This window comes from Streptopelia decaocto (genome assembly GCF_964273445.1).
Source record: "Streptopelia decaocto genome assembly, chromosome: 1".
In the NCBI taxonomy this organism is placed as follows: domain Eukaryota; kingdom Metazoa; phylum Chordata; class Aves; order Columbiformes; family Columbidae; genus Streptopelia; species Streptopelia decaocto.
The window spans coordinates 22667343-22689807 of record NC_138663.1 but is presented as its reverse complement, the minus strand read 5'-3'; the positions used below and the strand labels follow the sequence as shown (position 1 = coordinate 22689807).

Here is a 22465-nt window from a genome sequence, read left to right as displayed (position 1 = left end):
CAATATCGCATTATTGCTTTGGGTATATTAAAAACAACAGAAAAGGAGAAAATCTAAAAATAGGAATCACCTTTTCTAAAAGGTGTGGAAGGGCCTCTCAGCCCCTGATCCACCCCGGTAAATAGATGAAGCAGTTATTTGCCATACAGCTGCCAGAATTTGCACTATTCATAGGGATTTTTACTTAAGCTAGAGATAAGCAAACAAAATGTTAATGAAATCAGCATGAAAAATGAAATCAAAAAAAGAGTTCTGTACACCAAGAAATAAACTGGAATAATTGTCAGTTAACAGGTCTATTACAAAACTGATTTGACTGTCACTCTTCTCAAACATTTAAGAACCAAAAATAATCCACTCAGCTAAATAGAACATACATTTGCACACACCTGTCTTAGTTTTCTTTTATCCTACACTACTCAATTTCATGCTTTCTTGTAATAATGGCAGACATTCCCTTTTCCCAATCACTCCAATATAGACTGCAGAGATGAGTTTTAACAAGTTTAACTTTATTGGGCAATAATCAAAATATTTTTTCCTGACTCTAGACCTGTCTTTGACTGTCATGGTTTCCTAAGGAGGATGTACAGCCTCTCATTGCAGGTCAGGCAGGTTTCACCATTTGCTCCAGAAACTGATGACTTGCATATTTAAGTCATACAGTGGGTTGAATAATCCCCTTCCACAGCAAAACCCAGGGGAAGGAACTATGTAAGAGGATACAAGGAATCCCTCGTTAAGAGCTAACTGTATGAGGTACTTATATGCCTCCATCCCTCACTCTTATATCTGATTATCGAGGAGCCTTTATATTCACAAATCCCTTGGGCCGCAGAAGTGCTATAACCAGGCAAGCAGAGCCTGGATTTCTGTCCTCCAGAGCCACTTGGGCACCTGGCTCCAGCAGCATCAGCTGCCAGGCTGAGGATTCGCTTCTGCGTGACTTGCCCAAGGTCACAGAGAAAATCTGTGGTGAAGCAAGACAAAGGATGTAAGGCTTCAGCGGGCACTACTGCACAGCAAGGGCAGTCTGTCACACTCAGACAAAGCTTTGCAGCTGGCCATTGAGCTGAGTGATTATGTGACCCATCCCAAAAATACCCTCCTTTTTCATAAGCTTTTTACGTCTTTACTCTCATTCTCTCCTGCATGCCAGCATCAAAAATTATTTGATGTATAAGCAAAGATGCAATAAAATAAGTGTAACTTGAATGGTGAATATTCATTCCTGAAGCACAAGTCCTTTGCTACTCAGCCTAAAAATAGAAATCAGCAGAGAGAAAGAAAAAAAAAAAAAAAAAAACCACACAAAATACAAACAACAAGCATTCAAACTTGGCAAGAACAGCAGGAAATCATACCTTAAGTCACATGGCAGTCTCGGCATCTGTTCCAGCTACAAGATTTTCATCCTCCTATGTGCAGCACAGCTACCCTCCCTTCATATTCCAGTCCCCAATACCAGCCCTACAGATATTATTCTTTCTCTGCAGTACATCTTGTCTCAAATACCTTATATATCCATTTTTCCAAAATGCTGTTCTGTTGGTATTGGAGATGTGAAAAAGCTCACAGATGATGAGTTTTTGCTGTTTGGAAGATATTTGGCAAAACAGTTCCCAGGAGGCTGAAACAACAGCTCCAAATGCATTTAGGTTTTGCAAGTGGAATTTTTTGTAACACACACACAAAAAAAAGGGATGCTGCTTAATAAGATAAATGTTTACACTTAAACTTTCAAAGGGCATCATCAAATCCTGTCCAAAAAAGAAGACATAAAGAATCTTTTTCTCTCATGTTTCGTGCTTTCTAATAGCTTTTACTTTCATTACAAACACTTCAGTTCTGCCTGAACTGAGCACAAAGAGAATCAGCCCTTTAATCCTCAGGACAATACATATTTTCTTCACACTTTGGAAAGTAAATATAGCAGCTGGTAACTTTTAACTCCTGTGCTTTGTTATGCAAAGGATTGCAAACAGAACCATTGAAGTTAGGAGTGAAAAACACTAGATACTTTACCTAGTTTATTTTCCCACACATACAGAAATGTATATTTTAATACTTCTATCCAATCTAATTTTCAGAAAACTAAGAAGTAAGAAATGTGGCATTTCTCCTATCTCACACGACTGGATTAACGTTCAGACAATGTACAACAGTGTACTTCTTGGAAACATTTTTTTCTAATAGTCAACCTATATTTCGCTTCCTGAAACAATATCCTAGCTATACATGCTCTATTAACTCCTATTTATCAGTAGAATTGGGGGTGTCATATTTGTAGATAGTCCATATTAAAAAAGTTGCTCTGAAGAGACATGTCTGTGGAGGTCAAGTTGTCATGTCCCCCAAGATCAGTGCTGTGCCACAGAACCAAATCATCTCTCTTCCAATTGAACATATCTCTTTGCAGAATGAGACCTAAAGAGCATCAGCATGATCATATCTGAAACCATTACGAACCAATAATTTAAGACCCACATCTGCCGTTGCTACACACCTGTTGAACTCCTACACTGGAACAGAAGCCTACTGACAGTAATGCCAACAGGGTGCAATATTGCATGGACAAAGGACATTATTTGCCTCAGGATAAATCCAGTTTTTCAGTGGTATAATTCACTGGCTTCCCTGGAATACATTGCCCTCTCAGGGATTCTTCCTCATTTGAACAAGACTAAAAGTGACACAAAAATCAGACTCCATTTCCCTTTTGAGTAAGCAGAATTCAACAAGTGGGTTCTATCCAGCTGGCTACAGAATGCAGTCACTTACACTACTCATCCGGTGCTCCTGAACTGGATAGAAGCCAGATATCCGAATCAGAAAACAAGACTTGCCCCTGCATCAAGCCTTCTTCAGTCTTGGGATTCCCAGACCTTTACACGTTCCACTCAGTATATGATACCAACCTGTTTGTCTCTTTCTGCAGGACATGTTTTTGTTTGGTCCCAGACACCATAGGGATGAGCATCCTCTGAGTCCCCAGGACTTTTTGTGCTGCTCCTAATGATAAATGAGCTTCTTGTCTCAGGTTACCAAAATACTCTATTGGAAGGTTGTTTATGTAGTCCAAAGCCAATGACTGTATGGTAATATAATAACATAGCAAATACACATGTGCAAAAGCATACATACAGCCATTGTATATTCCCTCCTTTCTATTATTGGCCAGTATGCATTTTCTTCTACAGCAGTGCATTTCAACATTTTAGTCCATGCTGCATTTCACTTAATAATCCTTTCACATACCATCTGAATGGGCAAGTCTCCAGACCTCCTGTGGCTTCACCTGCGTCACACAGCACACCTTCTAGACTGGTGAGTCCTTGTCTAGGTGACAGCCCTCAAGGAAGTCAGCTCTTCTGGAAGGGGATTTTCTGTGTTTCAGCACTATTGATAAAACCAAAGCATACTCATGGCACTAGAAGAAGAAATAAGAATGGCAAGAAAGGCAGCCCTTTCTTCAGATCTTTTCATGGGCTTTGTTTTGGAAATGTCAGGCCTGAAGAACTATCGCAGGATCTATAAACTCTTTGAAATGTTTCTCTAATGAATAGTCTAAGTATAACTCTGGTGATAACTTTTCACTAATACCTTAACATTTCAAAGGACTTTAAGGACAAAAACCAAAGAATCTGAGTAAGAGTAACAATCACCATGGGGGATCAGTGCTACCATAATGCAACGGAGTTGCTTGGCAAAATTTTGCCCAGTCTGGGAGAAGGCTGTAATGGCATTTTAAATGTGACAGAGCCACTATCAAAGTAAAAAGCTAATGGAAGTTTTTAGGAGCTTTTTGTACAATAATACCCAAAATGGGCTATCGTCCTTTTGCTACTTTTAAGTTTATAGAAGAGCCATGTATCAGTGAAGTAAATGTATCAGTGAAGAAGGAATAAAGATCCTGATTCTGCCTCTACAAATACTACTGCTACACAACTGAATGCTGGAGGCACCTGCTATGAAAGAACAAAAGCCAAAATTCAAAATATGAATTATTCCAGCTCAGAGAAATCACTTTTGCTCCTGTTGCACAGTCTCAACCTGTAGAAGAAATACAACAGGAAGAGAGCTCTTGGAATACCATGCCATATCTCAGTATTGCTATCAGAAATAATTTATTTCAGAGAAGAGTTAGAGCTAGGTACGTATCTGAAGCACTAGACAAGAAATCCTACAACGATGTAAAAAGGAGAGACCCTTTTCCCTTTAGGGCTCACTCTCAATAAAGATTTTCCTTATTTCCTGTTATACCCATAGATAGGTCCCACTCATAATTCACCCTAACTCCAGTTCTTCCTTTTGCTGACACACTCATCTTCATAGCCCCACAGAAACCAAGACCAACGCAGAGCCTTGATTATTCAACACATCTGAAAAAAAAAAATGTTTGGAGACTGTGGAATGAAATACTCACTTGAAAAATAATAAGAACAGTGGTCCAAAAGTAGTTTTTCTTAAGACAACAAGAGAGAGAAAAAGGAGAGGTGGGACATGGAAAAGGAGATGACTGGGATTCATCCTACTCCTGTAGGATGTGAGGAAGGAATTAAGAAACTGGTACCAACCTTGCTTGTGTTTAAAATCTTCTCATAAATGTGTACAGAGCCACCTATGACTTCCATGCGAGGCTTCTAAAGCCTTCCATTGAGAAGAGGTTCTGTCTGGTGACAGTGCAACCCATCCTGTTTTTGTAAATGTGAAAGATTCGTCCACACTCATAGACTTGATCCAGTCTCCCTCTGAAAGAATTTTACTCTATTTAGGACACAGGCAGCCAAGGGCAAACAGCCTCACAATTTAAGGCTTGACTTAAATGCCTAATTGTCCTGTCAGAAGGATAGGGAACATAATATCTTGCTTTTCTGATCTGGGAGCATATGTAGATCCCAGCCCAGAGGAGCATTTTCCTCTTGGCTATTTAATTCATTCATGTGGAATTAGTGTCCTTCAGTAGGACTTTTGTTCGGCTGACTATTTTTCTCTGATAAATGCTATCAAACACAAGGATATACATTTAAGCACTCTGAACTAGTTTAATCCTAAAAGCACAATGTGCTTCAGGGAAAATAATGAGAATGGAAATACACAAACCCACAAAATCTACCAGTTGGCTGTAACACACAATAGTGCCTGGTTTTGATGACAGTCAGAATTCAAGACTATGGCACAGCTGTCACTGTACTGAAACAATTATCCACCAGGGAAAAAAAATAAGTCTTAATTTAGTTCTCATTGTGGCTAATAAAACTAACGTTACTGTACTAAAACACTGAAACATCATCAATGATCCTTGCAGCATCTTGGCTTCCCTTTAGTGTGACGTAGGAGCGGAGATCTGTCCCGAGAAACCAGCAGTGACATCTATGCTGGTAAATCACATAATTTCAGAGCAAATCCCCCAGCCACAGCTGAGCTGCCTCCACAACTGAACTGTCAGGATGGTCTGTAGCTCAGCCATGACCTGTGCCAGCCGGCAGCCTCACCATTTCCAGACAGTCTTCAGAAGTCGGCATGGATCAAGAATCATTCCCTCCCAGTAGTCTGCATGCAGCCCCATGATTTGAGGGAACAGAGAAGTTTATGATACGGATGTGGATTGCCTGTGTCAGCTGCCCTCAGTGCCAAAGAACTATGCTAGGTACATTTTGTTTACTAGCAGAGACATAAAAAGTGCTTCCTATTAATATTAACACAAGACCTTAAAAAAAGCCTACCGCAGAGTTGGTGTTTCAGTGTGTGAGTGAGCCCTTGCTGAATGACTAGACTCCTCTCAGCCTTTCGGCACTCTCTTTTGTGAAATTACAACTGATATCTGTACTAATAAAGGTACTTTTTAATAAATAACTCAGGGGCCTCTGTCACAAACAACCCTAATGCAATAGTAAGAACTCAGCAAAATTTCAGCCGTGAAAGGGGGAAATAATTCTCTCTGCATAAGCAGTTTCCATCATGTGAGGGAAAGATACGTGTGTGTGTATATACATATATATATTCCCAAACGCCCTTGGGGAAAATCAGACTGTTGGTCTTTAATTGTTACATTCTATTTGTAAGATGCTCACATGGTGTGGTTATGGAATGACATAAAACCCTCAACATTTTAGACGGCTTCAGCTTCCCTGCAAAAACAGGGGAGACATCTCAAACCATTTAACAAACATTAACCAAGCTCCCAATTGTTTCTGTGAAATTGTTAAATACAAGCAAATCAAAATGACAAAAGTGAAGCACAAAAAGGTCAAGAGATGCTTCTCAAGCCTTGTAGCAAATCAATGAAAAACATGGAAAATAATACAGAAAATCAGGTTGCCCCTTTGCTCTAACCACTAGCTATAGCACCATCCAAGAATGGGAGAAAACTAAAAATATTAGATCTCTATAGAAATATTTAAAGAACTAATATACTGTAAAATACTAAATGAATGCATCAAGTTACTTTTGTACTCTCTTGCCTCAAGCAGCTTAGCACAAATAAAATTTGATGCTAATCAATCCTAGCAGTTTTCACAAAATCTGAAAACCTATTATTTCCTCTAGCTGCAACTAAAAATTTTCCCAACTGGTTCATTATTAATGCTTGCAAAGTATTTGTTTTGCCTTAATTTTATCTTGGTGTTGACCTGGCGTTTGCCTCTCTTAGCCATAACACATTTACCTGCTACTGACAGAGGAATCATGGTTGGATTAAAAGAGCTTTTTTGCATAATCAAGTATCTATTACCATGGAAATATAAAGAGATATGAATGTTGTGCCTATGTAAAAGAAGTTGAATTCTTTAAAAAAATAAAAAAATAAAAAATGGAATTATTATAATGGTATTTTCCAGCCAATAACAAGACAAGATGATCAGGCACTTAAACAGATATGTGCTCATAATAAGCTACAAAAACCATTGTAAAATTAAATGGGATGTATTGGCAATGTGTTCCCTTTATAATTAAAAATGATTCAGAAAGTGAAAATATTATCTAGAACAAAAGTAAAACAAATCTGTTAATCTTAAGAGCTGATTTCAAAATGTTTCAGCCGTCTTGTCCCTACTAAATATTTTTCTTCACACCACACAAGATTTTCCACATATGTTTTACCCATCAAAAAAAATCATCTTATTTCAATTTTCAAATGCTATGCAGCAGAAAATGTTATGGACAAATGCAGCATGACACAGTGAACAGAAAATTGATATGTTTTAATGATTGCAGCACACTCTTTTATTGATGAATGCCAATATGTAGGGTAAAATTCTTGAGCTTGTTCTTCACTTCTTATGAAGTATATGGTAATGAGGCCCTGCAGTCAGATATTGAAGAGACTGACTCCTGCGTCCCTCTGGAGCCTCTGAAGTCAGTAATGCTTCTGTAGATATAGAGTCAGGATCTGTGTATAATTCAGGTTCCCTCACAAAAGTATTTATGTGCTCTCTGAAATCTTGTGGCAAAATACTATTGCATTTTATTTACATCATATTCTCTTTAATCATGAGGTGCACTCTGTTGTCACAATTAAATACATAGCCCTGCATTTATGAAGTACAGTGAGGTTCAGCTCTGTACAATGGAAATGCCCTCATTTCTGGGAGGCCCGTCTGCTGTTTTGTGCAGTTCTGGAGCACAAGGCAGCAAGGGTGCCAAATGGCAGCCAAAAAAAAAAAAAAAAACAAAAAAGACCTGCAACTGAGCCTAAAAAAACAGCATCTAGATACAGCTCTGCTAGCTGTGCAAGACTGTCAGCCAAAGATATATGCTAAAACCCAAAATGAGGCAAGGAAACAATCAAAGCAAATAAACAAAATGTTTGGGGAACCAATGCATTCACTCCTAGATTTACTGAAAGAAACTATCCCTCGCATTTCAAATGGTTGCACATAAAGTTGAAAGAGTAACTCCATATTGCCGTAGGTACTTTTGAAGAGGTGAGTATGAAATGTATAAGTCAAATGTGCATGAAGTGAATATTAGTCCCTTCAGACAGCAGCTATGAATGTGGATTACAGTTGCGCAACAAGGGAATTTGACCAAAAAGAGGAAATAAGTCACTTAGTGTTCGGAAAAGAGAAGAAAACAGAAGGCAAGGAAAGGCAAAAGGCAAGGCAAAACAAGGCAAGAAAAAGAATAAAACTGTCAGTTAGTATTTTGGCTTTATACACAGGTACATAAATATATACATACAAGCTTAAGACCATAATTCGCCAAGCATACCGTCCACTCATCTCAATTCACATGCAAACCATCATCCCTAGGCTGCTCCCAGTGTGACATTGGCTAGAAGTTGTGTGAAGGTGACAGATGGAGTGTACCAAAAAGTTCAGAGATACGTGAGGTTTTTAGATAGCAGGACACTAGCATAAACTACTGTCTCTCTTTTTGCCAGAAGATTTTAACCATTGACATGAGTTATTCAAATATTACACAAGTAGAAGCTTCAAATACAGGCAAGTGAGCAAGTGAATACATGAAGTGAGCTAAGTTTCCTTCAAGCCAAGTTTTGAGAGACCAGGAACAGCCCAAATACTTGTGAGCATCACACAAATAAGTTAACCGATACTACCTGGCCATGCCTGAGCACCCTACAGGAAGTCAAAATTTCAGTGAGAGAAGCCAGGGAAGGAGGTAAGAGAAAGATTTTGCATGGTGCACTCAATAGAAAAGTTGCGTTTGTGCTCTTGAGAGCTGGCCAGTAGGGACAGCCAGCCTCTCAGTAGATCCCACCAGTCAAACAGAAGCCAACCTGACAGCATGATTTCCAGACTGAAAGAAAGAAAAAGGAAGAAAAGGAAAAAAAAAAGTCACCAAGTCACCTTCTGTTACCCAGAGGAAAGAGAAGCTCCTGGTGCACCAGAAGAAAGGAAGGAGACTGGACTGTGCCTGTCTGTCCAATGTTTACACTCACTGCCATGGGAAATGCTAAAAAACTGCCAAGGCCCCGAATGCACTGACAGGCTCTGCAACACCCTCCCTTTCCCAGCCCTGGATTTGGCTCCATGTGTTCAAGGTCATCTCCAATATGGTGCAGATGTTTGTCCTTGATGCAGCTCGGGAAAACAACTCTGAGGAAGAGTAATGAGAAACTTCATCAAGACCTCTGCCTACCTTCTTTACTCATCAGCAACAATTCAGTTCTGGCCCTTGCCCTGGGCTCCTGCTTAAGCTACTCTCCTGGCTGTGTACCTTGCTGATCATGACCTTGCCTTGCTGATCCCAGCTTTGCCTTGCTGACCCGACTTCCTGGTTGACCATCAACCTGCCTCACTATTATGGACTTGTCTGGCCACCACTGACTGTTGGCTGAACTTGGTTACATGGATGGACCAGTTTTGTCCTTCTCAGTTAGGTGAGGCTGCGAGACCACTGCCTTCTTGCCTTGCCATCACTTCAGCTCATCTCAATTTCTCTTGTGAAGCATCCCACTCCTGATGCTTTCTGACACAAACAACAGTAAAATTATAAAACTACAATAATACAACAAGCCAATGGCTTCAACTGGAGACAATCTGTCCTGATGTCCACAGAGAACTGTTGGAGTGGGTAGCTGTATTGTGTTACTACCCAACACAGTCCTTCTGTACTCGCCTCTGAAGGTCCTCTCCTTTTTACCACTATATTTTCAGCAAGACCGCCTCCAAGTCCTGAAAGCTTAATAAGCAACTGTTTCACACAATTTTTTTTGCATCAGGCATCAGAGTAACATAAGGCAAAACACAGTCTCCTTAGGTCATCAAGGAATAACAGCTCCACTTTCAAACAGTTAATTCATTCAACAAGTGTTTCCTGTTTGTAAAGTGCACCTGAAAGGTCTAAAACCATCAACAGGTGAAATTTAAGCTATCTGAATATGGGCCATAATGTTTTGGACCTAGTAAGGGCAGAAAATCACCTGCTAAGAGGTGGTATGCCTGGAAATTCACAAAAGGAGGGAGGACAGAGAAAAATTCAAGGTGAGCCATTTGACCAGGAGAAAGGCTGTAGATCAAGGTCAGTTTCTGTGGTGCCCTCCCTCCCCTCTTCTCATGAAAACACTTAGATAAAAGGATACCATGACTATCAATCAGTTTATGCTATCCACTAGATCATCAGATGGGGCTATTGACCTGTATGTTTTATGTTGTAAAATCAATAAAAGAAAGGAAAAAAATGGCAAGAAGAAGAAAAATAGCAGCATGAAAATCTGAACTGCTGAGCACACTATTTCTCAGGCTATCTTTGTTTGTGTATTCACATTGAGTGATATACTTCTCACAATTTCATCATAGATTAAAATTTCACTGGATTGCAATGTTCTCAAAATATATGTAGTCCTGACATTTAGGAACGTCAAAGTAGATATTAAAGCAATACTGAACTTCAAATTACAGGTTCAACTTGTTGAACAGAACTGTTAGACAGAAATATGGATGAATCACACTCATCCTGAATATAATGGAATCAGGTATTTGCATAAGGATGATCACTGACTTCAATGAAAGTAGAAGCATTCACACCACCTGAGTGCACAGCCTTGACATATGCCAAGATACAGTGAACACAATTTCATACCTGGAGCCTTGATGAGCATGGACCAAGGTCTTGTTTCTCAGTTGCAGAGCTGTGGGGATGCATCAGGTGAGAATCCTAGCCCATGTCTTTGGTCTGAGTACAACCCAAACTGGATTATACTTCTATATTTCTGGCAAATGACCCTTAATTTCTTAATCCTCTTGACTATAATCATTGTGAAGAGTTTTTACAGCACTGCTGAATGAGGGCCTTATCCAGAAGCCTTTACTCATGCAGAGATAGACCTACTTCTGAGAGGAAGGCGTAAAAGCAGACTTCAGATGCAGGTCCAACATCAGACATTAAAGGGTATAATTTGTCATTTTTACATTATTAAGAATATTTGTGCAGGATCTATAATTAAAACTAAAAGAGATGTCTCCTCCTTTTGCCAGCAGCTGTGTTACATCAATTAAATGGGTAAATAAGATCTTTCCCCAGAGGGGATATCACATGATCCTCTATTGATTAAGACTGCAGTAGAACGTTATTTGCAATCTTATTGCATAATGGAAATCAGGAGGTAGCTGTCATGGTTTCAGAAGACAAATTGCTGCTATCTTAGACAATTCATAGGCCTCTTTCCCTCTTGCTGCTCTTAATTCACAGTTAATGCATGTCTGACAGGGCTTAGTTTCTTAAATCTGTCTACGGCACTGTATTCAACTCAAAGCTGGCTGTAAGCGGTAGTCTATGTGGCCCTGCATTATGATGGGTATTAAAGTGACCATTCCATCTATCACTCCTTCAGAACTATGCATTATTTAATAGAGAAACACAACTTCAAAAAAGGATGTGAAATTAAAAACAGACACCTCCTGCAGCATGCATGATTGTTCCCAGGAGAGACAGGTCTCCCCCACCAGGCACAGCTCCAGAGTTGCTCTCCATATAGAACATTTTTAAGACTTAGCTCAGTTTTGTGTACTTGATTTTCACAAGTAAAACATACGGCTTGAACAAGTTCACTACTCTCAAACCTGTGCAGCAAGTGCAGCCAGGGATCAGTTTTGAAAATGTAATGAACATCTGAACACAACCCAGTAGATATTTTGCCCCTCCACTGAACTGTAAATCTATCATTATGCCTTTCATGGAAGGACAAAATTTTTTCTTTAAATGACTGAAACACTCTACCAATTTGAGAAACCTTCAGAAAATAAAGCAATTCTTTCCTTACTTCTAATCAGCCTCTCAGTTACAACAGTCAGAAAACAAGTGCAACACTTTGCAAAATACATGACAGTAATATTTAACATCACTAGAATCTTCTCCACCAAAGAAAAAGAAATGCTCCATAAGCGGTCTTTGGCAGTTGAGAACTTGTAGGACATAAGGCAAAATTTCTGAATGGAAGGAAAGAGTCTGGATAACAGGGAGTGGTAGGACAGTAGTAGATCCAGACAAAAGTTACAGCTGTTTCATGTGTAGAAAAAGTGCTGAGTTTGCCGTCATCTGTTTGCCATTGCACAGGATTCAAAATTAAATGTCTGCTGCCTGATCTGTTCCAGCTAAGTTGATTGATTAGAATGTGTTCATCTTCCCATCTAATTTAGCAAGTTTAAAAGTGGCATGTTTAGTTTTCCATTATTTATAATGCCAGAGCCCAATAAAGTACATGGAAGGAAATGCCAGTAGAAATGTTGTCCAAAAGTAATCTCTCACAAAGTAATAACAAGGTCCACAAAAAAAAAATATTATCTTGTAAAAAATATGGAGGAGGTTAAGATTTCAAGGAAATCAAAGGTATTTCAGTACACTTCATTTGGCTAGACATGCACATCAATAGCACTAGATTGTTACTGGCATATCTTCCCATTTAGGGAAATTATCCGGTCTTCCTACAAATTGATTTGTGTTTAAAACTTATATTTCATTCTCATGGAAATCTGGGAAATCAATCTCAACCTAGTCTTGATGAGCATAAATGCTCAATACGGAGAAAATGTGAGTAGTAAAAAAATAAGGATATAAATCCCTAAAGAATTAAAATGTGCTCTGATTGCTCAGCCCTCCAAAAGCAGCATTCAGCACCTTAAACTAGGGTTTGAAGTCATTTTTTTCTTTTTTTTTTCCTTTGCTTTGAAAGGGCAAACCAGTCATTTCAGATTTCTGAATCAAAAAAAAAAAAAAAAAAGTTGTTTCTTTTTTGACAGTAATGCAACACAATCACCCCACTTATTTCATTGTGCTTGAAATTTAAAAGAAATATAGAAAATGCTCCTTACCTTAAAAAGTCTTAAAATATTTGCAACCATAATGGACACAGAACTTGCTGCAGCACCTATCACACCTGATATCTTGTCTGGCTTAGTGAAAATAGGTGGGTCACCATTTGCACACTTCACATCTGAACCATCTTTTTCTATCAATGCTTGCACAAATGTTAAGGATTGCTCCAATGCATAAGTGTCCCTGGAACACGTATCAAGGATCCGGACACCTAAGGTGATATTGGTAAGAAGATCAGGGTCTTTATTAATCTGATCAATTGCATACAGCATTGCCTCTAGTCTGTGGATCCCTTTCTCCTTCTTGAGCTCCCCACAAGGCACCCCTCTATCCCCTTTGGCGTGGACAGGGAACAGTCCTCCCAAGATGATGTCCCCATCCAGTCGGATGGAGTGAGCGTATTCCTGGCCATGAGTTCTTTGCATCAGGGTGAGTATCCAGTAGCATTTGGCTGTTAACAGGAAGAAACAATGGCATGAAACTAATTGTTTTCCTCCGTATACCATCTTCTCTGAAGACTTTGTCGCTATCCAGTATCCAGGTTTTCTTCTTGCTAAAGGGTGGAGCTGACCATTTGGAGCTGCACTTTCTGGAGGCTACCATCAGTGCCCAGTAAGTAATATAGAACCATGTGGTAGGTAGAAAAAGGATCTCAGCAGAAGTACATAAAACGTGTTTTACAAAAGATGTCCACTGATGTCATGGGTTGATCAGCTTTTCTGAGAGGTGGTTTTCAATTGCTCTTAATTGATGGTGAAGCGTAGGGTAGTATCTCTGGTCCTGATGCCAGGAGGTCAGTATCTTCTGTCCTTATATTTTACCTTGCAACTGAGGTAATTCTGAAAGAAACAGTGAGAAATACCATTTAGTTCAGCAGTTTTATACCTGTCATACAGTGTATTTACATTTGAATATGAGTTACATCACCTAGGTTTTACTTTTTATATTCTGTCAGGGAGTAATTCTTGGCCTTCTGTGAATCTGAACATCTGGCTGCATTGTACTACAAGCCAGGAAACTGATGATACCAGCAGAACAAAAGCCAAATAGGGGGAACTAAACTTGGCTTGGTGTTCAGATTCCCACCAGTAATTTGTATTTACCTTCACAATGCGTGACATGCAGAAACGGATTTGATCCATAACACACTGTATTTTCTGTTTTGCTGTATCATTCTGTTCCAGTCTACAGAAGTGCAAGAACTACTTACACTCACAGAGAGGTTTCATTTATGACAATGGAGTAATCAGGGCTCCTGAATTTAAGCACGCTCTTCAGCTGCTGCAGCACAAGCACATTCAATTCATTTGGATAGTAAACTGATTATTTCTCCAGTGGAATTCACTTTTTTTCTGGACTTACTATATACCTAAAGTGTCTTCCAGATAATTTCTAACACTAAATTACTTTTATGAAAAGGTAGATGATTTCTTAAGCAAAAAGATCACAATGTATTCTGTTAGGAAACCAGCTGAACATCCAGTATTCCCTTTCCAACATTTTACTTGAGCTGAGGTCCAACATTAAGACGATCTCTATTCTCTGCTTGCATTTGGACCAAATTAAATAGGAACAATGTTGTGCCACCATTGACATCTAGAAAAGTCTCACTGATTTTAACAAGATCAGGGTTTCAAACTACATACCTAAACACCTGACTGGGTGTTATAAATATCTCCAAATGGCCCCCACTTTAATTCTCAAGTGAGTGGTATTTATTTATTTCAAAATTTAACAATGTTACACATGCTTGAATAAAGTTTTACACCTCTGAGGAGAAGAGAGTGAGAACTAATTTAACCTAATACTAGATAGGCACACTGTGGGCAACCGCACCTGAGCCAGTCTCTCAAGGCAGCCGCTATAGCATATGGAGAGTAGTGGACATTCTAGGGTGCAATACACCCAATAATTTTCTTTAAAAAAAGTGAAAAAGTGCCTACCTCACTGCCTTTACAGAAAATCCAACCAACAGGTTCATCTGAAGATATGCACTTTGTCATTTGTGATCTGATTGGTTCCTTCCAAAAATATGATCAAATTACAAGACAATGACAGGCAAAATTAGAAGACAGTTATAGACAGCTATACTGTTTTTCAAAGATGGGATTTTTCCCACAAGATTTTTATATATTCTGTGGTAACAAAGCTCAAAATGTGACTTGATAATGCTTTAAATTGATCATCCTCTTCTCACTTTTATTTTGTTACGTTTTTACCCAAATGATAACATTAGGCTCACAAAAGCTGAAGAAGAGTTTTTAAATAGCAGTTATTTGAAGACCTAAGAAAAAGGTTCACAATAGAAAATCTTCTATGGAATGCAAAGGTATCTGGGCATGATTTGGTAACAGAGTAACAACTTGAAAATGAAATGTGTTTAATGAGTGTGAATAAAAGTACTGCAATTTGGAACAGCAGAACACAAGATTTCCAGCACCTCTTAACATTTAGTTTTGCTTGAATTTGGCTCAGGGTTGAATATAAATGAAAAAAAAAATGTCTGTGCTGTTTTATGTGATAATCCCGTCACTCTCCTCTGGCTCCTTTTGGGCACGTAGTTTAAATATCTGACCAGGCTTTGGCCCCATGAACCAAACTCAGACACACTCACAAATTGAGCGATTTGACTAACGTCACTGTGTGAGCTGATCCAACCCCATGGGATGCTTCTCATATGGCCCATGCTGTAGAGAAATGACTGTGTTCACTATTAACTGGCCACAACTGTCTGATGTCTTGATTGCCTTGGCAGGAAAACACAGTTAAGGATACAAAGTAGTAAAGAGTAAAGAATTGTAGCTGAACCTAAAATAGACGCAGAAGCAATTTCCTTTCTGGTTCCACAAGGAACAACCAAGTGATTAGCCTGTGCATATATGTACAACCGATACAGGGAGCAATTCTCTGAGGCAATGAAAGATAAGACTGCTCTTACTTAACACTGCACAATGAACAAGAAAGCACCATTGAAAAAATGAAAATATTCATGAATTTTTAAAATGACGTTTTTTCTCTTGCTCAGCCTCACGTCAATTCCTCACAGCCAAAGAACGCCCAGAAATTAATGCAACTGTCAGTCTTTGTAGAAACAAATATTGATGAATTCAACTATTGCAACCCAAATCCCAACAACAACGGAGAAGGCAGAGTGAGTCTCAGTCCAATACCATACGTGGAACTGACTGAAAGTCAAATGAATTGATAATGAGCATTTTTCAACAGTATAGTCTACGTAAGCATTAATTGCTCTGCCTCAGCTTGCATGTTTTCCTGATAAAATATGTTTCTTCGCTGCAAGTGTCCACAGCTTGTCTATAAAACAGACATAAAATTTTAAAATGGTCTTTTTAAAAATTTAAGACCTTTTAGTCTTTTTTTATGTTACCTAAGAAATAAAAGCTTCTATTATGGTGCCTAATTTATTCATGCCACACTGCTTTTTGTATATTGATTAATATTAACTTTTACAGAATGTCGCAAACCTGTGTAGCTAAGTAGAAAGCATCTGATCTAAATTAATGCCATTTTTATCAATGAATTTTAGTGAAAAAGCATGGGCCTCAGGGCTATAAAGCCTGAATGAACTTTCCTCATGTGCAGAGATTTCATTCAAAGTAAAATACTGTCCTTTTCCAATTGACCATAAAAGTTTGAATTAATGCAAATTTACTCTCAATTTGCCAGGTTCCCCACTGTAGTAGTTGGTGTTCACTAGAAACATGACTTCAGAGGAGAAATTCACACATTTCCCCAGCACGGTCTGAGAGTAAGTGCACCACAAAGCCTCTCTTCCAGTCACCTTGGAATATATGCTTCTCTTGGGTTTAATTCATTAAATATATCTGGCATTATCAGAACATACTGCTATTTTTAAAGTCAGCATTTCAGCACAGACCTCCACTTGTTCTGCTAGAATATATATTTATTTTTAAACCTAAGGAGGCGGAGTACTGCAAGACAGGGGACTTGGAAACTTATGCATGTAGTGTCTGGTTCTGAAATTACTTCCTTCTTAAAATCATTCAGCTTTATGAGATATGTGGCACTCAAGGATGGGCACTCTGGTCCCCTGCTGCCAGAGTCAGTGCATCAGCCTGTGCCTGGACTGGTCACTATTCCAACCACAGACTCACTGTGCTGAGAGATGGGCTTATTATGGAAGTTCTTTATGTTAATGAACACATCTAAATAACAAGCTGAGAGTGACAGAGAAATAACTTTAATTAATACAGGCAGTGACTCTACTTTGATAACAATGTTCCTGAAAGAGCCATCATCAGCTGGCACTGAAGGTGTGGCTGAAACCATAGAGAAAGATATAATTTCTTCACCTGGAAATATTGCTTAAAAAAATCTCACGATTACAGACAGATGCAGGAACAAGGACTACTCTCCAGAGCATAAGCAGGAAAACAAGTTCACTGAACTTCATCAAACATTTTTTAATTGTCATTGCCAGACAGACACACATGAACACTTTACCGAGGGACAAAAAAGGCTATTTAGTGGCAGGAAAACACCTGAGAAAAAGTATTCAAAATTTTGTCTGAGACCAAAATATTCATTTGCCATTGCATTTGAAGTACATTTGAATTGCACTAAAATAAAATAAAACCAATATTCTGTGAACTAGAAAAGAAGGAGTTTTATGGTGGAAACCCATTTCTACTTTGGCAAAATGTCAGACTGTCCAGTCAATGCAAAACTGATCTAGTTCTACTGAATGAAAACAAATTAACAGCATCTTCCATTATGAAGTTATGAGGAGAAAAAAAATGCAAAACTGTTTATTTTTACTTTCTACTTCTAATATGTTACATCTGAACTACCAAAAAGGATCAACTTGCTAATGTTCATTTTAGTATTCATAAAATTTACCTCTTCTGCACAGCAGTTAGTGATGAACAAATAGCTGAATTTCCACAAAGTAAAGAGTTGCCACCTGCATAGAGTAACCTGACAGATATAGGAAATTAATAGGTTTTGCTGACAACAGAGCGGAATTTGGGAAACATTAGGTCTTGACATCGCAACTCGTAACTTGTAGGAGTATTCTTCATTGATGTAAGTAGTCTTATCTACTTCAGCTCTTCTGTAATGATTTGCTGTGCCCCTGCCACGGAGGTAACCTTTACACAATAATCGGGACTTCAAGGCAAGTCACCCTCAGCATCTCGTTTACAGAACTATTTATTCCTAGTGCACCATGAAAGAAATGTCGCCATTCAGTCTGATCAACCTCTTTTCAAATACCCCAGAGCACCTGCCTTCACTTTCTACCCTGCAAATAGCCATTTTCCAAACAAACTACCCTGCTGAAGACCAACACGAGTCCTTTTGCCAGGGTGAGACTAATAGGAGCTTACACTTTTTAAAAAGGCAATAACATCAAATATTTTCATTCGCCCTTGCTTGGTCTCACAGCTGAATAAACCCCATCAATATGAACACCTTTAGAGTTGGTTTCACCTCTGGTCTGGCAAGCGATGATCAAGGAGATTTTCCCAGGCAGCCTAGGAGAGCTTTCTCTGCTGTTTTCGTTTTCATTTTACCCTCTTCCCACCAGACTCCCGCTCCCCAGCCGGCACAGCTGGGTTCAGAGCAGGCGCTGGTAGCGCAGCCCCGCGAGAGGGGCTCTGCCCCGGGAAACGCAGCCGCCCACAGAGATCGTCCCGGGGCATCCTGCAGGGAAACCCCCGTGTCTGCGCCCGACCCCAGCGCCGACCCCGGCCAGCGGCCGCGTCCCTCGAGTGCCCAGATCTCGGCGAGCCCCGCACCGCACCACGCACCCCGCGCACCGCACGCCGGTGCATTCCGCACAGCACTCCGCACTTCACCCTGCGAACTGCCTCCCCGCCCATCCCGCCCAGTCCTCCGCACCGCACCCCGCTCATCCCGCCCAGCCCTCCGCACCGCACCCCGCACCGCACCGCGCTCTCCCCCCCACTCTCCCCGCCCGGCTCCGGCGCACACCGCCGGAGCAAACACCCCGCCACGCACCCGCTTTCCATGCGGCTTCTCCGTGCTTTCCCAGCTGCCTTTCGGCTACTAATGCATCCCGACACCTTTCTGGGCCCGAGGAAGGGCTAGTGCGGCCCGCCCGGCCCCGCCCGGCGGAGGGGCCCGGGGAGCGCCCCCAGGGCTGGGCGAGCCGCCTCTCCGCGCGCAACTCCGCGACCATCGCCCGTCACCGCGGTGTTTCTCCCTTGAAGGGAGCCCCCTATTGTTCTCCACTTTACTTAGCTGAGCTATTTGTTATTTTTTTTTCCTCTTCCCAGGTTCATCCCTACCCCAGCTGGCTTCTGTTCTTGCGGGATTCCGGCACAGCCTCGGCGCGACTCTCCCCGGGGCCTCGCTCCTTCCAGTTAGCGGCCGTAGGACGGGTTTAAACTGCTTCACCCCGCGGCCTTGCAGCCGAGGCGGTCGGTGTGCGACGGGCGGCGGGCACATACGGATCTCCCGGCTGGAGCCGAGGCTCTGGCGGTCCCCTCCGACCCCTGATTCCCGGCCGAGAGCACCGCGCCTCCGCCAACGGCCGTGCAACAACAAGCGTCGCCTTTTATTTACAGCTGCCGGTGATTCCTTCTTCTCCTTGCATCAACTGGTCAGCTTTAATGCGCTTCTGTTCCCCCTTAATGAAAACCTAAGTCTCTTTTAATGAATCTCCCATCCCAGAGGTCAGAAGCTCGCAAACTTCAAAATGCCAACGCCGGATTTGCGGGCACTTTGGGTCACTGATCGATTTTTATCACTTGAGTTGTGCTGGTTTGTTTTTTGGCTGGGGGGAGGGAGGGGTGCGGGGGGCGTGTGTTTGGTTGGTTGGTTGCTAGTTTTTTTGCTTTTTTTTTTTTAAGCCATGTTATACGTTCACCTGCCAACACTTGGGATTCCCGCAACAAACACATTCCAGCGCCGGGGGAAGCTAACCTCCCGCCGCGCACGGTCACAGCTTCTCTCCCTCTTCCTCGAGATAGGAAGCCCCCGGAGCCCCGCGGGGATCCCCCACCCCCTTCCCACCGCAGGGAAACGGGGGTCTCCCGCTCAGAGCCGAGACAGCGGAGCCCACCCGGCAAGCGGTGCGGTGCGGGCGGCAGCTCGCCCGACCCTGGCCCCGGAGTCGAGCGAGAAGTTGATAGCTGCGGGTGCGGCTGGCCTCGTCTCCCCGGGGCAGCGGGAGCCCCCTCTTTCCTCCGGCCAGCGAAACGTGAACAGGACGACGGGGAGCGCGGGGGAACCCCTGTGCGCGCCCCCTCCTCTCGGCAGTGGGAGAGGACCCAGTTCAGGAGGCAAGGGGGAGATCCCACAGTTCAAGAGCAGGGATATCCTCCCTTTTTGCTCGCGGTTGTGACGGCACCATGCCCAGGATCTCTTTCGTTAGAGCTGATTGGGGGAGGATACCGACAATAAAAATGATAAATAATTAAAGAAAAAAAAAAAAGCCCCCGGCGCCACGAAGCAGGCGGAGAGGATTGCCCAACCCAAAAACGTTAACTGAGGCAAAACTTGCATTGTTTGTGGACTCCTCTCCCTTTAAAATAAGAACTAAAGAAGACACACACACATACACAAATACCTTGATCGAAAAGAGTTGCATATCCATATTACTGTAGAGGTCACTGGAATTAATACGCGGCGCCGATCGGGAATAGCATGAGGTAATTTCTGTACAACCCTCGCTTCAAATAGCTTCCCCTGCTAGAGTCAGCTTAATATGCAGAAGCTCAGCCTGGGACAGGTATCCAGGAGAGCGATTTCAGTCGTGCTGCGTAACACTCGGGATTAGCCAAACCGAATCTGCTCCATGGTGTCCTTCCTTATTCCTCCTCCCCTCGCCTGAAAAAAAAAAAAAAAAAAAAAAAAAAAGCCAACTTTTTTGGGACCAGTGGCTCAGCCCCCGTGACGATATCCACCCTCTGCCGCCTCGCCGCTCAATTACAGCGGCAAACCCACGCAGCGGACCGGCCGTGCCCTTCACAGCCAAGTAAGAAAACGCCTCCGCCCTCCCGGCCTGTCCCCTCTCCCCGGCGGAGCGGTCCCGCCAGGACCCCGCGGCTCGGTGACCTGGCGCCGGCGGGAGCGGCGCTGCCCGCGTTTACCGCGGTCCGCCCGGGCGGGCGGGGCAGGACACGGCGGGGCGGCCGCGGCGCCGCACTTGTAGCTGTTCGTGGTGCTGAAGGCGGCGGCGCTCCCCGGTACGGCGCGGCGCGGCACGGCACGGCACGGCACACCCCCGCACGGCACGGCACGGCGCTCCTAGGCATGGAGCGGCACGGCTCCGTGTGAATCCCCAATCCGCCGCGGGCTGCGGCTCCGGCCCCGCGCGCCTCGCCTCGCCGGCAGCCGGATCCGCCGGTGGGGCAGCCCAGGGCCGGCACCGCCCTCCCCCGGCACCCCCGCTCCGCCAGGGACGCGGTGCCGGGCAAATGTTTGCGGCGGGATTTCTGAGCAGACGAAGCCAGTAATGGCTGAGGCGGCCTGGGTGGGAGAGTGGGGGCAATAAGGGGGGGCAGTGGCGGGGACCGGGCCTGTTTAATGCGGCTTTCCTTGGGATGCGGGACCTTCATCCACATCCTGCCTTCCGCGAGCGGTGGAGCCGTGTCCTCCCCCATCGGGTCGATGGCACAAGGGAGGTTTCCCGATGCTTTTTGTCCTATCCCCGGTTTAGGCTTTCAGCTCGGATGCCGGGTGAAGGAGTTCCCGTTTTTCCCCAGGCACCAAAGGGACTTCGGCAACACTGAGTCAGGGCCACTCCGAAGAGTAAAGGACGCCGTCGGCAGTACTTTGCTGGAACAGTCTGGAAGTTTGCTCCTCTCCCCAAAAGCGCTCGCCACCCCAGGGCCATCCCCCACTTCACAGGGTGCTCCGGGGCGCTCCGGCCTTCGCGAAGCTCCGCGCCCCGGGCAGGGAGCGCCCAGGTCGGTCCCGCGGAGCCGTGGGAGCGCGGCGCCGGCGGGGCCGCACTCGCCCGCCCGTCCGGGAGCGCCCGCCGCAGCCTCGGTGAGAAGGTTCCACCTCGAGGGCGCTGTCCGCAACTGCACCCGCGGCGCGGGGCCCCGCCGGCCCAGGCACGGCTCGGCTCGGCACGGCTCGGCTCAGCTCCAGGTCCCTAGAGCAGGAGAGGGCTCCACACTCCACAGTCTGGCCGGTTCGTAAGACTCCTGATACTAAGCAGGTCTTTATCATCTTCTCATTTCAGGCTGCTCTGAACTGCTTTCCTTAATAACAAAGAATATTTTTCTTTGCACTGGCTTAATTTGAACATCATTGCTGGAAAGAGGAAGGATTCCAAGCATGCTCTAACATTCTCAAACAGGGCTTCCATGACGGTACTGCTTGGATTTGTGTGTTAAAGGTCTGTCCTAGGCAAGAAACAGGACTGGCAATATCTTATGAGTCTTGCAATCCTGTAACTTCTCATGGAGATGATCTTTTGCTATTGGAAAATGGCACTGAGAAATTGTCCAGGTCTTAGAATACATTAATTGATGCTTGCATTCATATTTTTTCTCAAAAACCTTCCATGAATGAAAATGGGGGAGCTGTGAATTCAGTAAATCTATTACATTAATCTGGAATATAGTCACAGGGACTAAATCCTGATTTTTTAATGTGAGCAAAATTCCATCTCAGATATCCTCCTTAATCCCCATCAGGAAAATAAACCATACATTATTTACCTGTAGCA

General features: G+C 42.9%; 1 protein-coding gene across 1 annotated transcript in view; it reads right to left on the bottom strand.

The window, feature by feature from the left end:
* The window catches only part of GRM8 (glutamate metabotropic receptor 8), a gene marked incomplete at both ends in the record, with an annotated part of 340828 nt that extends 327545 nt beyond the window's left edge, over positions 1 to 13283 (bottom strand). The window contains one exon of the mRNA XM_082066696.1: positions 12774 to 13283. Within this exon, the coding sequence (XP_081922822.1) occupies positions 12774 to 13283 (510 nt within the window). The remainder of the gene's footprint in view (positions 1 to 12773) is intronic.
* Positions 13284 to 22465: the final 9182 nt, after the last annotated feature.